Source organism: Poecilia reticulata, chromosome 21 (assembly GCF_904066995.2).
Source record: "Poecilia reticulata chromosome 21, P_reticulata-male-v2, whole genome shotgun sequence".
Lineage (NCBI taxonomy): Eukaryota > Metazoa > Chordata > Actinopteri > Cyprinodontiformes > Poeciliidae > Poecilia > Poecilia reticulata.
In genome coordinates, this window is record NC_088850.1 from 22,929,751 (window position 1) to 22,946,770 (window position 17,020).

Below are 17,020 nucleotides of genomic sequence, written 5' to 3' on the forward strand. Positions count from 1 at the left end.
TTGATGTGATGCTTTTGGTTGAAATAAATAAATAAAAATAAATCTGCCATGAGCCAACAACTTTGCTTGGATCCTTTCCAGTTGTTTTGGGGAAACTGGTAAGTAAAGAAGAAGTTCCTGATGCCGGATCAGTTTCCTCTGTGGAATTCTGTAATATTGATAAGCAAAGGGGACGTCTGGTTTCTCCAGAGCTCTGCAGTTAGAAATGTGACTCCTCTGATGCAATGCGTGGCCCTCAGCATCCAATGAGCTGCGGGGTGCCCCGGAGCCCCGCCCCTCCACGATATCTATTTATAATTTTGCAACAGCAGCTTTTTGACAGTTATTACCCTCTGTGTTAGCAGAACCTCAGGAACCACAGCCATATCTCAATGAACGCAACCTCACCTTGACCCAGAGGGGCCCGTTATCGTTCCGACAACTTCACTTTCATCTCCCCGAGCCTCCGTGAGAGACTCCTCCAACTTTTTCCTTCTCTAAGCTGCTTCATCTTCAAGAGAAACAATGACAGAGGGGAACAATGTGACGGAAAGTGACAACAAAGACACTACCGCTGGAGACGTGCCCGTTGAGCCGGTCCCTGCAGAGGAGGAGAAGAAGGAGAACGGAGAGTGTAAGGTGGACTTGGTGGAGAAAGCCTCTCCTCCTGCGGCGGAGGAGGTCGAGTTCGTCCACCCCGAGGGCGGCTGGGGCTGGGTGGTCATGCTGGCATCCATGTGGTGCAACGGCTCGGTGTTCGGGATCCAGAACTCCTTCGGCATACTGTACGTGTCCCTGTTGAAAGAGTTCGACTCGAAGGACGGCGTGGACATGAGCTCCAAAACCTGTGAGTAGCTTCAGCTTACCGTCTGTCAGTCCTGGGGTGAGACCGTGAAGACATGGAGTTGAACCAGCAACCTTTGTAGAAGCAGCATCAACACAAGCACACTCTGTTCTTTCATCTGCTGCATTTCTTTAGGCTCATTTTCTCATATTTAGTTATTACTGAACTTACTGTAAGTGAGCTACTGACATCTAAAGGAAAAAAAAAAAAAGAAAAGTTGTTTCCTGTTGTGACAAGAGGAAACAACCCACACAAGTCAAACAAAAGAGCAGTGGTCCAAGTTGATATGACTACAATAACTGTTGGGGAAATCCCTTCTGCTCTTAGCTTCATAGAATAATACATAGCTAAATATTTAATTTAAGCTTTTACTATTTTTTTTTCATTACCCATGGTATAATGGGTGTTTAATAAGAACTATTTGCAGCTAATAATAAATAAATAAGATCTACAGTTGCAAAAAAATATTAAAAGGTATATTTTTTATGCTATAGTAATAAGAAAAACAGATGCTAGTCTAATTTACTTGGAACATTCATCCACAACGAAACTCAGAGGAATGGATGGATAGAAAATGAAATTCAAGAGAAAAAATAGTCTCATGAAATGACAGTAAAGGTTGAGCTCATGTTAAAACAGATTCATTCCTCAGACATGAAGTATTGTTTGACCTTTTTTGGGAACTCTGGTAAACAATAAGATTGTTGAGTCCCCTTTTTACAAAATCAACCACTCTCTGTACATCTCGAGTTTTCAGAGGGTTGATTCCAGAGCTGAGGAGCATAGATGTTAAATTCTGTTTCTGTATGTTCTGGATCCAGAGTCATCACGTGTGTCTAATGGTTTTACAGGTCTTGAGTGGTAACATCCAACAAACATGATAAATGTCACTGATTTTAAACTTGTAATGTTTTACAATTAAGGGCCACAATGACTTAAAAACTAGTGAAATATGATTCATTTTCTATGTCCTAGTCTTGGTTTTCACATTGACATTGAAAGCATGGATTCGTTTTTCTGTGTCCTGTTTATTCTTTTCAGTTTATTCCCATTATGTTTCTAAGACAGTAATACAATAATTTATTGTATTACTGTAATTGTAGTATTAACAACAAACAAAGTTTGTTGTTAATACTATATCCCATAATTACACCAATTTTTCTTCTTTATGCTCTTTGATGTTTTGGCCTAATGGTGTTGGTCCAGCGCTGATTTTGAACTGTGTATGAAATTGGAAGAAATGCTGACCCATTTGCTCATATAATGCACAGAATCCGACTTTAATGGAGGGGCGGTGGTGCAGATACATAAAGTTTCATGTTATCAGCATTTGATCATAGGTGTCATAAGTTTATGTAAAGTGAGTCAAGAACACAGCCTTGAGGAACCTCATATGTGATCCTTACTGACTTAGATTTCCATATGCCAAATGAAAAAGTAGTTTGGATTTCCAAAATAAGATGTGAATCCCAGCCTTGAGGTTACGTCCTCTGAGTTAATTGCTTATTAGACTTAGGGTTTGAATGATTTAAAAAAAACAAAGCAAAGTAAAAAAAAAAACTATTTTATTCCTGACTGAAATAATTACATCCATCCATTTTCTATACACCCTTGTCCCTTAGTGGGGTCGTGAGGGTTGCTGGTGCCCATCTCCAGCTAATGTTCTAGGCGAGAGGCAGGGTCACCCTGGACAGGTCGCCAGTCTGTCACAGGGCAACGCAGAGAAAGACAGGACACCCAACCATGCACACACACACACTCACACCTAGGGAGAATTTAGAGAAACCAATTAACCTGACAGTGATGTTTTTTGGACTGTGGGAGGAAAGAATCCACCATGAATGAATTTTCCTCAATCCCCAGTGGGTGGAAATGTAGATACACCTGAATCACCTAAATTTGTAATTAAAAGATGCTCAAAGTTCTATAATGTCCTTTTTTTCCTTTTCAAGGCTGAAGTGACTCTTGTTGGTTATCTTTATTTATCTTTATTCGGTTTTTCTTTTTTGCAAGGAAAACCGAATGTATTCTGGAGAAACGTTTTTAGCAGATAAGACTTGAACCGAACAACACTATCAGTTGTCAAACATGGTGGTGGTTGCATCATGCTGTGGGTCTTCTAAACTAGTTTTAAAATCAAGAAAAAAAAATCACCTCAAGTCTGCAGCTGAGTGAGTGAAAGCTGGCCCAGTGAGCCCAAAGACATAAAAAGTGATTTTGGAATAACTAAATTCTTTTTTGGATGTAGATTTACCAAGATCTTACTAATTCACAGAATTCATTTTTCTGCATATCTCTTTGGTCTAAAGCTGTACACAGTAGAAGACTGACAGGAGTTAGACAGGAAAAGGCTATAACAGAGAATTTGTGTGTGTGTTTGCGTGTGTGTGAGTGAGTGAGAGAGAATGGATTTGTCCATGAATAATGTAATTATGACCTTGCTGTTCCACTGTGATGATAGCCACCTGTTATCAATGCTGCTGTCTGAAAGATGAGCATATTAAAAACAGCACAAAGAAGCTGTTGGCTTTCTGTTTCCTGAACATCTCAGAAACCCATTCTGGTGCTGCAGCTTTTGGGAAAGCCTGACCGTACCACAGTCCTCAGTTTCTAAAGGATGAACTGATATTTAACTCTGTTAGAGATAAAGTTGTGATGCAACAGGAATGTCAAATTAGGCTGTTAGATTCAGCAAAAAGTTTTGGTTGTTGCATATTTTGTCATGATTTGCTAGCTCTCTTCAGCAGTTGAAGTTTAAAGAATCTCCAAAGCTCCAGCTCTTGCTCAACCCCCTGCATGAGGCTGTAAAAACGTGCAGTATCTCATATGATGACTGGAGGCATGGTCATGTGTGGACAGGGCATTGACACCAGGGATCAAGGTTCTGTTTTCTGTTATCTTTTCAAACCCACAACCATTCTGTGAGATGCAATCTATAATAGAAAATGTAAATTAGACTGCTATTCTTCTTATATTTTGTAAAAGAACAACCATACTTGTTATAATATCTTAAATAATTATCTGTAAAAACACTAGAAAAAACAAACGAACAATGTATTTAAATACAACAGAATAAATAAAGCTCTGTTTTGATTTGAATCAGAGTACGGTGTAAAGAAGTAGAACCTGGATGGACCTAGATGGTTCATGCCTGACAAGTTTCTAAGATTTATACACCTGAGCCTGGTGGCCCAAAATAATAATAATAAATCTCCTTTTTGAAGACAGAAAACTAGTGCACTGATTTTAAATATCGGCTCAGTTTTCAGTTGTTTTTGTGACAGAGATATCTTCATCTTAGATGTGTTTTCTAGAGGTTCACCAGTTGCAGTTTTCTGGCCAATCGACGATCTTTTGAAAAGCCTTACCTACCGATTCCAATACCAATTGGTATTGACCAATACCAATTTTTTTTTTTGCCTGGAATGTTGCTTAAAATAACAAGAACATTTCTGAATTGGCAACAGTGGGGAACTATTGTTAACTGTAAATGTGCAGACATGACCTGGTGGGCCGGTCAATCAGCCAAACTTCTCTCACAGGAGAGCAGAGGACACTGGCTGATTTTTAGACCTTTGCCGAGGTAGATAAGATCGTCTTTACATGTAAAAATCTATTTCCCAAAATTAATGGGCACTGAAATGAGTTGGCTGGCTGATGAATCGGTGCACCCCTAGTGTTTTCTATGGTCATGTTAGACTGATTCTATTATAGACCAGTAGGTTGTTGTTAAAATTAAGTTCTTAAGCCAAAACTACACTCAGGCTCATCATTTAAGCTATAATATCCACTCAACTCACTTTGAGTAGATACTTTTACTCAATGGAGCATTTATTTTGCTCACCTGATGGATGTGATGTACATCTTGCGCTATCTGATGAGTGTTTAACTTTTTTCTGACTGGATTTGTGTGACAGCGCTATTATTTCCAGCTGTTCTGCAGCTGTCCCTGTCTGTTGTCACACTGGTTCTCGCTGCTTCCCTTAAATATAAATCACAAACACAGAACTCCAGGGATGCTGCCTCCAAGTTTAAACTTGTTAGTATCCTTTGTTAAACTGCATAAACCTTTACCATAAAGGTAGATTAGCTATCTAGATAAGCAAGATTTGCTGTAGTGTAATATGAACTCATTGGCATTAATCTGCAGAGTTCCATGGAGCCTTACAGAAATGCAGCAATGTTTATTATGTCACAGAATGGCTGACGCTCAGAGTAGGAAGCCCTGCTTTAGAAGTGACTGCCACAGGAAAAGTTAACTGTGCATTTCCGGTAATGTCTTTATCCTGCTCTGCTCTACTCATTGACGTAAGCACACATCGACTTATGTTGTTCCTGAATGTGCTTGTCTCCATGAAGTACTACTTGAACGTCTGCATTCAACAACAAGCCTTCCTGTCGTGAGACGTTAAGCCTAAAGGGAATAATAGGCCACTTGACAAATCTAAAGTTGGACCTTGTAGTAAAGGAAGTGCAGTAAAGGCCAAGAGGCATGATATAATAAACATAGTGAATCAATAGAGTTTGGGTTTGACTTTGTAATGACAAACATTTTTAACAACTAGAAAAGAGAGAAACTTTGTTAGATACATGTGAAAAAATCAGAATGACAACTAAAATATTCAGTTGTTTATGAAGAAATGTTCACATCCTGATGTCTTCACTGCAAAAACACAATATCTTACCAAGTATTTGTTGGGATGCTGTGAGGGGATCCAAAGTTAGCTGTGCAGAAAATGACATCTTGGTAGAACAAATACTTTTGATAATGTTCTGTCCTGTAACATGCTGGAATTGAATCAGGGTATACTTTCAGTTCATCTACACAAAAAGGGGGGAGAAAAAAACAAATTTAAAATGAAAAATGATTTAAAGATTCTGAACTGTTTTTATAAAACTTTCAATTATCTCCATACACTGAGAGGCTGATGTGTCTTATCCCTATTCTTAGGTAAAAGTTATATCCCTAGGAATACAACTTATTATTGGCTGTTTGTTACAAGTTTTCTAGGTGTGAAAAACCATGAGTGTACATTATTTATTTGTTATTATTTAGAAAAATAAAAACAAATCCTGGTTCATTGAGAGCAAAATACTGAGTTTTAAGATGTAAAACTTATTCAAAATTGATTTAGATTGCCACATATATTTGTTCATTAATTTATATTAGTTAGTATTAATATTTTATTGTATTACAGAAGTGATGCACCAGCAAGCTAAACTTGACTTAAGTTTAACTTTTAAAAGAAAATGGTGATTTGAGCCAGGTTGACCTGGTCACAGTCACAGCATAGAGACCTATGAATTTCAAATGCGTCAGCAAAAACGTGACACATTATCTTACGAAGCATAAAAAAAGTCATTGTTATGAGCCCATTGTCATGTTTTTAGGTCATTACATAGACGCTGATCTCGGCAGCATCTATGTAAGGACGCTGATTCCTTACTGCTCAGCAATCTCCCACATTTCTTCTTCATGCAGGCAGATCAGAAAGAGGAACATTTTTCCATGACACGAGTTAAACCTCCCTCTGTTTATCTTTGACAGCAATTTTTCTTCCGTAGACGCCACCCAACTTCTACTTTTCTTTTCCGTTTTCTTCCTTGCTTGTATTCTGCTTCACTGTCTGTGACATGTAAATGTGAGGTTTACCGTCTTTTCCCACTCTTTAGACTCAAGACATGTTTAAAGTGGTCGGACTGAATGGGCAATTAGTTTATTTAAAAATGTAAAATATATACACATATAATGTGAATGCTATTGGAGTGACGTAAAGCTACTTAAAATAACTTTAATTTTAAAAAATCCAAAAAGACATTTTAAATGGACCTTCTCGTAGGTGAAAGTTCATATACAAGGAGGATAGTCTATGCCAGACCTCACTGGAGTCACATCACAGCACCTTCATCTGTAGATAGAGACCACTTGTGACAGGCAGCAGGTCTTTTTCACTTATCCATTGATCAGTGTAATTCTCAATACATGGAACTATACTGAATCAGTAAAAAATAACTTCTCTCTATTATCTTCTTGGTTATTATCTTCATTACTGTCAGTGTCATCGTGTTTCTCTCAGGCAACTTTACTTATCTTTGGGGTAAGGTCCAACCTGATATCTAAGTACATCCTTCATCAGTAAGCTATAAGATAAACTGGGATCATAAAATCTCATTATGATGGATTAGTAGGGATAAATTACATCCCACAAGTCTTGTGTACCAATAGAAATAATGTAAACAAAAGGTACAACTGCAAGAAACCTTGAACTTCTGACATTAAAGATTCCCTGATCGATGGTTGATAATTTACTGTTTGACGCCTGTAGCTGTGGGCAGTTTTTGCTCTTTCTACAGTCTTTGCAAACAGAACCTGCATAATTCCCAGGCTTAATGACCACCTCTGGCACATTAATGTAGGTAGTTACACATTAAAAAAACCCCACCTGAGTGTGCTGTGAGCAGCGCAGCATACCAAAGCACATGTCGCAACATGATTCTTTCTCACAAAGTCAAGCACACAATCTCTAGAAGCACCTTAAGCCGTCTGGGATGGTTAGAAACTTTGGAATCAAAACACTGGTGAATTGATGCTTTGTTGGAGGTTGATTTGTCTGTGTTGTATTTTGTCTTCTCTCTGTTGACTGTGGGTCAGTCCACAACTTACAGACTTGTTTGTGCATGTTTGTCTGTTCTTTGGTGTGGAAAGCTTGATACTTTGAGGCATAGCAGAGATTAGATCAGTGTTTCTCAACCCTGGTCCTCACTGCCCCCCTGTCCTGCATGTTTTAGGTATTTCCCTTCTGCCACACACCTGAATTGTATCTCTGGGTGATTAACAGGCTTCTGCAGTACTTGATGGTCATGCAATCATTTGAATCAGCTGTTCTGGAATAGAGGCACATCTAAAACATGCAGAGCAGGGGGACGTGAGGACCAGGGTTGAGAAACACTGGATTAGATGGAACATCTTAAGGCCCTCACATACTCAGGCATATGGTTGAGTTTTTATCAGTAAGCATGCTAATTGCCTGCATTTCTTTTGACAGATTCCTTCATTTCCTTCATTCTGAGTGGATACTAAGAGGTTTGAGGAGTTAGTTGCACACACAAGTGACAGTCTGTGCACAAAGTAGAAGTCTGGCTGATGTGCACCCTTTTGACTGGTTATGCCAACTCTCAACCTCATCAGTTTGGTGTCCTGCACAAAACAGTGTGATGTGATCACCGTTTCCCACCATGCAGTTTTCTGTGTGACACAGGGTACGCAGTCGTAAAAATATACCTTTGCAGATATATATATCTGCCGGATGTCCGCTTTGAGTACGCGCTGATGTCCATGATGTGAAGTATGCCTGGGGTTCTTTAGTCATTCTGTAGTTTAAGAAAAGCATGTGTAGGGGTAAATGAAGGTAATGCAACTTAAGAAGATGAAGAATCAGGATATGACATATATTGCATTATTGTTTTATTGCTTTTGGGCCTCAAATTTGTCTTCATATTCCTTTGATCTATAGAAGAGTTCATGGTGCACTCATTAGCTACAAGTTGCACAGGTTTATTCCTGCATATACAGTCTAAATCGTCATTCCTCTACCACCATGTTTGATGGTAGGTAAAGCTATTGTTGTTGCATGGACCTCAAAGATTACTCCAAAATACGTTGGAAGGCAAAGGAGTTCATTCTTGACTCAACAACCACAATGTTTCCTTCAGGCTCAAATCATGATGCTTCCACCTCAGCTCTTGAATGGGCTGTATGTGCTGATATGCTGTGTTTCTTTCCCCGTCCAGACGTTGCATTGTGCATTAGTGCCGAACACATCCTCTTTGTCTGATGTCCAAAGTCAGTGAACTCATTATTCTTAGATTTCAGACAGAAATTTATTTATTTAACAAAATGAGAGCCGAAATGCAAAACTGATGTCAATCCACCCATTCAGTTGCAGCATGAAGCATTCATCTTCTATATTTCTTTAATATTGCTGATGAAGAATTTTAACCCATTCTTCTTTACAACATTTGGGTTTTAGGAAATGTGTTTCTGCACTACTCTCATAAGGTCTCATAATATTTCCACCACATTAAAGCCTGAACTTTAAGTCATCACAACACAATGATTTGTCCCTCCCAGTCTTTCATTTGCAGGTTTGCAGTTGTATTGATGTCAGTGTCCTGTTGCTCAGTCAAGTCTGGGTCAAGATTCAGGTTCAGTGGTCAGGTACCAATTACATTTGATTCAAGAATAGTTTGGTGAACAGAGGAGTTCATGTTGAGTTCAGGGACTAGAAGCTACTTGGTTTCTGTGAATGTTGAACGAGCCCGTATCATTAGTCCTCCATCTCTGTGTTTTACAGTTTGCCTGAGGTGATTCAGGAGTCAGACGTCATGTCTAGTTACCTTTGTTTCTCTGAAGGACCTCTTTTCAGAAGTCTTGTAATTTGTCCTGATGCAGTGTTGCAAACCTGAGCTATCCTGCTGTTATGTCTGGACAAACAATAATAATAATAATAATAATAAAAATAATAATAATTCAGTTGTTTTTTATTCTTTCATAAACTTTAACATGCAAACTGTAGCTTGAAGAGTCTGAGAATTAGTTCTTTTCTTGTTGCAATTTCTCTGAACATTGCATAGTCTGACCTCGCCATAAATCTCCTCCTGGGAAGAACTGCAGCTGCTCTGAAGGTTTTCCTCTTTGGCCTGGCCTGAACACAGGCCTGAATGCTTCATGAAACAGCAAACTACCAACATTTCTTCTCTAATAAAGCTGTTCACTCTTGCTGATGATCAGTCAGGGTGAAGGTTTCTGTTAATATACAAGGATATTGTGTAATATTTTGTTGTGTTGCCCAGATTTATAGTTTCCTCTCTCTGAGAAAGAATTCATATATTTTGTTCTGATCCATAACTCTCAGAATGTTAAAGAGGGTGTACTTACTTAAATGAATAATTTTATCTCAATAGGACATGTGAAATGAGCCTTTGCTCCCATTTGACCACTAACTTCTCCAGTGGCATGATAGTTGTTGACTGAAAACAGCCATTTCTGCTCAACCAATCACAAAGTGAGATCCAGGGGCGGGAACATCCAGTCCATAGATTGGCCTCAGATTGTCAGCCTCAGTGGTCTTCAACATCTGTTAGGAGTTCCAAGTCCGTCCCTCTGGGAATGCCACATGGTGCTAATCATGGGCTTTGTGCCATTAAAAGCCACATTCTTATTTATTCTTGAACGTGCCAACAACCTTTGACCTCGCCAGAGAGCGTTTGCAGACCTTATCTGCAGTGTTTTGATGACGCTGCTGACAGAATATCAATAACAAGGCATCATCTGACCACATTTTGGCTGAACTTTTTTTTCTTCAATGCCTACGAAATAAAAAGCATAAAATAGGAAGTAAGAAATATGAAGCTGATGTTTTGGTTGTATAGTCGGATAGAAAATATTATTTTAGTATCAGTTCTTGGGAAAACCTGTTGAGATACTGAAGCCTACCTGTGACCCAGTGCACATAAACAGGAGGCAAAAGGCATGTTTCCCCTCTGGTTCACTGCCTTCCTGTCCCAGCTCTGGCACGGTTTTGTAATGGAGAAGCACCATAGTGAGCCGGGTCGAGTTCTGCTTTACAGAAAAGAGATGGATGCTCAGTTTTAGATGTTCTTTGCGTTTTGTTGATTTACCTTGTCTCCAACTTGGCATTAAAAATGAAAAGCAAAAATAACCAGGATGGATCATTCCAGCAGAGCTCAGCATGTTTGAAACATACAGAGATTAATAATTGACGGGGCATTTGGTCTTAGGCGAGCAACATGTGGCTGCAGGTGAAGGTTGTCTGCAGATAAAGTCTTGGAAAGTTGCACGTTGGCTGTGCTAAAAATGTTACACATGAAAGATCAATCTTAAAGCATTGACATATCTTAAACTACAGCCATCGTGTCAATGTGTGTAATATTTAATTTTGGATATGATTGACTGTAATATTTCAAGTGTGACGTATTCACTTTTTGGATGCCAATACCTTACCTCCAAAGAGTGGAGGCAAGGTATAGGACTTCAACTGTACTTAATGCCCCCACAGCTAATACACAGTATTTACAGTAACACTTTATTTGAAGGGGTGACATGACACTGTCATAAACATGACATAACATCTGTCATGAACATAAAGAAGTCTTTATGAATGTTTATGACAGTTGTCATGAAGTGTCATTCGGTAAATAATGACACTTTTAATGCAAAGTTGCTCTAAAAGTTTCATTGAAGATCCAACTTTCGATGCAAAATGCAAAAGTTGGCAAAATGCCAACTTTGCATTAAATTTATATTATTTACAAAATCATACAAAGTTGACACTTTTAATGGACTTTTAATGAAACTTTTAGAGCAACTTTGCATTATAAGTGTCATTATTTACCAAATGACACTTCATGACAACAGTCAAACATTCATAAAGACTTCTTCATGTTCATGACAGATGTTATGTCATGTTTATGACAGTGTCATGTCAGACTTATGAACACCCCTTCAAATAAAGTGTTACCGAATTTACTAGTATTGGATTTCTTCTATTTTTGCTTTTTGTCTCACTTAATGTCCTCATGGCAAGACACACAAACAAATGTTTCAAAGATGCAGACAGAAACGACGCTAACATCGACATCCTTCAAACATCAAGCATCCTCTTTCAAAAGTGCCAAGCTTTTGAAACATTCTGAATTTACTGAAACACATAATACCTAAAAGAGATACTGCAGTTTATCTTCCTCACCCATATGAAATAAATCTGGGTAAACATCAAGGACTTTACCAAATAATTAAATTCTGAGAATTATACACAATTCTCTGAATAAAAATGCCTACAAAGTGCATTTTTACTTTCAATTTCATTTTTAAAGTTTGACCCAAAAGAGCAATTACAGGACAGTTCAAAGGAAATGACTGTATCATTCTAAAGTCATAAAGTAGACCATACATCACAGAGAGCGCCAGGCAGACGCACACAGATCCAACATAACAAGATTCAGAGTTACATGAGAGGACAATCAGTCTGCAGACAACTGCAACATACAGCGTATAACAACACATCCATCAGTTTTACTGTCACGACTTCCTTTCACCATGCTAAACATATATAAAAAAAAAAAAAAAAATTCCCTTCTCACCCTCCGCGGGTGGTCTGTTTCATCCTCTGAGCTCGGGTCCTCTACCAGAGGCCTGGGAGCTTGAGGGTTCTGCGCAGTATCTTGGCTGTGCCTAGAACTGCACATTTCTGGACTGAGATGTCTGATGTTGTTCCTGGGATCTGTTTGAGCCACTGCTCCAGTTTGGGGGTGACTGCCCCGAGGGCCCCGATGACCACAGGCACCACTGTGGTCTTCACCTTCCAGGTCTTTTCCAGTTCCTCCCTGAGGCCCTGGTATTTCTCCAATTTCTCATGCTCCTTTTTCCTGATGTTGTAATCACTTGGTATTGCTACATCCACCACAACGGCTTTCCTCTGTTCTTTATCTACCACCACAATGTCCGGTTGGTTCGCCATTACCATCTTGTCTGTCTGGATCTGGAAGTCCCACAGGATCTTAGCTCGGTCATTCTCCACCACTTTTGGGGGTGTTCCCCACTTTGATCTTGGGGCTTCCAGTCCATATTCTGCACAGGTGTTCCTGTACACTATGCCCGCCACTTGGTTATGTCGTTCCATGTACGCTTTCCCTGCCAGCATCTTGCACCCTGCTATTATGTGCTGGACTGTCTCAGGGGCCTCCTTGCACAACCTACACCTTGGGTCTTGTCTGGTGTGGTAGATCTGAGCCTCTATTGCTCTGGTGTTTAGGGCCTGTTCCTGGGCGGCCAGGATGAGAGCCTCTGTGCTGTCCTTGAGTCCAGCTTTCTCCAGCCATTGGTAGGTTTTCCTGACATCAGCCACTTCAGTTATTTGTCGGTGGTACATCCCATGTAGGGGCTTGTCCTCCCATGATGGTACTTCCAGCACCTTGTCTTCTGTTCCCCATTGCCTGAGACATTCGCTGAGCACATCGTCTGTTGAGGCTTTGTCCTTGATGTATTTATGGATCTTGGATGTTTCATCCTGGACAGTGGCTCTCACACTCACTAGTCCTCTGCCTCCTTCCTTACGGCTCGTGTACAGTCTCAGGGTGCTGGATTTGGGGTGGAACCCTCCATGCATGGTTAGTAGCTTCCTAGTCTTAACATCCGTGGCCTTCATCTCTTCCATTGGCCAGCTAATTATTCCGGCAGGGTATCTGATTACTGGTAAGGCATAGCTGTTTATTGCACGGATCTTGTTCTTGCCATTGAGCTGGCTTCTCAGGACTTGCCTTATTCGTTGAAGGTATTTGGCTGTGGCTCCTTTCCTTGTGACCTCATCGAGGTTGCCATTTGTTTGTGGTATTCCCAGGTACTTGTAGCTGTGCTCTATGTCTGCTATTGTTCCTTCTGGGAGTGAGACCCCTTCTGTGTGGGCGACCTTTCCTCTCTTTGTAACCATCCGACCACACTTCTCTAGTCCGAATGACATCCCAATGTCAGTGCTGTAGATCCTGGTGGTGTGGATCAGTGAGTCGATGTCTCGCTCGCTCTTGGCGTACAGCTTGATGTCATCCATGTAGAGGAGGTGACTGATTGTAGCCCCATTCTTGAGTCGGTATCCGTAGCCAGTCTTGTTGATGATTTGGCTGAGAGGGTTCAGGCCTATGCAGAACAGCAGTGGGGACAGAGCATCTCCTTGGTATATGCCACATTTGATGGACACTTGTGCAAGTGGTTTGCAGTTGGCTTCAAGGGTGGTTTTCCACAGCCCCATCGAGTTTGCAATGAAGGCTCTTAGAGTCCTATTGATGTTGTACATCTCTAAGCATTCAATGATCCAAGTGTGTGGCATTGAGTCATAGGCTTTCTTGTAATCAATCCAAGCGGTACACAGGTTGGTGTGTCGGGTTTTGCAGTCTCGGGCAACTGTGTGGTCTACAAGGAGTTGGTGTTTGGCTCCTCTGCTATTTATGCCTATGCCCTTCTGTGCCTTGCTCATGTATGTATCCATGTGCCCGCTTATCTTAGCCGCTATGATGCCTGACATGAGCTTCCATGTTGTAGAGAGACAGGTTATTGGCCGATAGTTGGATGGGACTGAACCCTTCGAGGGTTCCTTCTGTATCAGGATTGTGCGCCCTTCAGTTAACCATTCAGGGTGAGTCCCATTTTGTAGCAGCTGGTTCAGTTGAGCTGCCAGTCGCTCATGGAGGGCAGTGAGTTTCTTAAGCCAGTAGGCATGGATCATGTCAGGTCCTGGTGCTGTCCAGTTTTTCATACCCGAGACTCTGTCTTGGACATCTGCCACAGTGATGGTTACCGGGGCTTGTTCAGGGAGGTTGCTGTGGTCCTCTCGTAGAGAGGTTAGCCACTGTGCATTGCTGTTGTGGGACGCCTCCCTTTCCCATATGCCTTTCCAGTATTGTTCAGTCTCCAGCCTGGGTGGGTCTGCTCTATTGTTATTACCCTGCCATTGAGAGTACACTTTAGCTGGTTGGGTGGCGAAGAGCCGGTTAATCCTCCTGGCTTCATTCTCTCTCGTGTATCTCTTTAGGCGGCTGGCCAAGGCTTGGAGCCTTTGTTTGGCAGTTTCGAGTGCTTCAGGTATGGGCATCTGGCTGTACTTCTTGGGTACTGATCTTTTCATTGCACCCCTTTGGAGCTCTGACAGTTGACTCACTTCCCTCCTTGTTATCTTGATCTTAGCCTCTAACCGTCTTTTCCATGGTGGGTATTGGGTCTCATGGTTGCTCTTATAACCAAGCATCTCAAGGATCACTGATGCTGAGTTGTATATCAGCTCATTGGTTTCTGTTATGGTGTTGGTAGGGATCGTTCTCAATGCCGAATTCACATCTTCAATGAGACTTTCTGATGGTACTTCACTCAGCCGTTGTAATTGGCGTCGGGGTCGTCTGGTGTCCATTCGGGCCATGATTCTCTCTCTCAGGTCAGTTGCTGCCTCATTCAGCTCAGATGGTTCGTTCATTACTGGGGCTACATACCCAGTCTCTGGGCGGGGAGTTGTAGTTGACTCTCTTCTGACCTGGCATCCTGGCTCCTTCCCGTAGCACTTGTGTCGTACCTCGTCAATCTCCAGTTGTGACAGCAGTTGCCGTTTGCGGATGTTGGAACACTGAGCTACTAGTTGTTTGGCAGTTAGTGTTGACTGGGGATGTCGAGCTAACCATTCCTCCCACAGTCTTTGCATGTAGCCCCTCTGACTAGGATTACTTGAGTAGTAGCATTCCAACAGATCCATGTTTTCATCTCTCGCCCATTTCCGTCTTGTTCCAGTAGCCCACTTTTCATCAGGGTGCTCTGGTCCCCCAGCACCTGACGCAGACCTTGTTTGACCGGGCGACGTCTGAGCCGGCATGTCATGCTTATTTGTGTCTCTCATGGTATGAGGTAGGCTATATAGCTCCAAGGGTCTTGCCTAAGGACCCACACTGACAGCTCAATGTCACCGTTGTAACTTTGCCCCAGCCCCCAGCCTGGCCTCGAACCCGGGTCTCCCGGGTGGAAGACTGGTGACTTACCTATTGAGCTATACAGTCAGCTCAATAGCTCAATATATAGCTCAATATATATATATATATATATATATATATATATATATATATATATATATATATATATAATATATATATATATATATATATATATATATATATATATATATATATATATATATATATATATATATATATAAAATAAAATAAAAATTCCCTTCTCACCCTCCGCGAGTGGTTTCTTACAACCTCTGAGCTCGGGTCCTCTACCAGAGGCCTGGGAGCTTGAGGGTTCTGCGCAGTATCTTGCATGTGCCTAGAACTGCACATTTCTGGACTGAGATGTCTGATGTTGTTCCTGGGATCTGTTTGAGCCACTGCTCCAGTTTGGGGGTGACTGCCCCGAGGGCCCCGATGACCACAGGCACCACTGTGGTCTTCACCTTCCAGGTCTTTTCCAGTTCCTCCCTGAGGCCCTGGTATTTCTCCAGTTTCTCGTGCTCCTTTTTCCTGATGTTGTAATCACTTGGTATTGCTACATCCACCACAACGGCTTTCCTCTGTTCTTTATCCACCACCACAATGTCCGGTTGGTTCGCTATTACCATCCTGTCTGTTTGGATCTGGAAGTCCCACAGGATCTTAGCTCGGTCGTTTTCCACCACCTTTGGGGGTGTTTCCCACTTCGATCTCGGGGCTTCCAGTCCATATTCTGCACAGATGTTCCTGTACACTATGCCCGCCACTTGGTTATGTCGTTCCATGTAAGCTTTCCCTGCCAGCATCTTGCACCCTGCTGTTATGTGCTGGACTGTCTCAGGGGCCTCCTTGCATATATATATATATATATATATATATATATATATATATATATATATATATATATATATATATATATATATATATATATATATATATATATATGCGGTTTATATATAGGGTTTTATGAAATTTAACTTCATTTTGACATTTACAAAGAGACAAACAATATGAACATTGCACATTTTTATATGATTGTAAAACCCATTGTTCATCTTTTCTTTTGTACTTTAAAAAGTTTTTATATCTATTTTATATGAGTTTTTGTTTAAATGTATTACGTAATATGCTGGTAAAGAAATTCAACTCTTTACTTCTTCACCAGCTTGTAGATTACATGTGTGCTAAAATATAAGATCATGTTATAAAGGTTTAGTACATTATGCTCTCTTGGTTAGAGTATGGTATATAAAATGTTAGAACTAAATAATGAGTTAATGTGTTTCCAGAAATTAAAAAGTAAATTAAATATTCTGGTGTTAGTGTGGGATTTTAGTTATATATTAGAAAAGTCAAATTAATTTATCATTTTATGTTTGGTATTGTTAACTTAAAGTGCTGTATGTCTCTCTCAGTTTCCTTCTGATGTTTCCTTGTTTACAAGAAGCTGCCAGAAATCTAGTCTGTGCTATAGTTAGCCACAGATAGCTTCTTGGAGTAAATAGTAGGAAGGAAGAATCCTGACGTGCTTCAGCAATCTCAAAAAAGTCAAGTGTTTCTAGAACACAATAAAATGTCTGTAAGAGAAGTTGAGCTAACTGGCTTCATGATTTCCAACAGACCATGTGTCACGTTACCAAATCTTGTCTGAAT

At 40.6% G+C, this 17,020-nt stretch overlaps 1 protein-coding gene across 1 annotated transcript in view; it reads left to right on the forward strand.

The window, feature by feature from the left end:
• The first annotated feature begins 273 nt into the window (after positions 1–273).
• slc16a10 (solute carrier family 16 member 10) overlaps positions 274–17,020 on the forward strand; it is a 39,184-nt gene continuing 22,437 nt past the window's right edge. Inside the window, exon 1 of the mRNA XM_081602263.1 lies at positions 274–826. Coding sequence (XP_081458389.1) covers positions 505–826 — 322 coding nt within the window. The 5' untranslated portion in view covers positions 274–504. The remainder of the gene's footprint in view (positions 827–17,020) is intronic.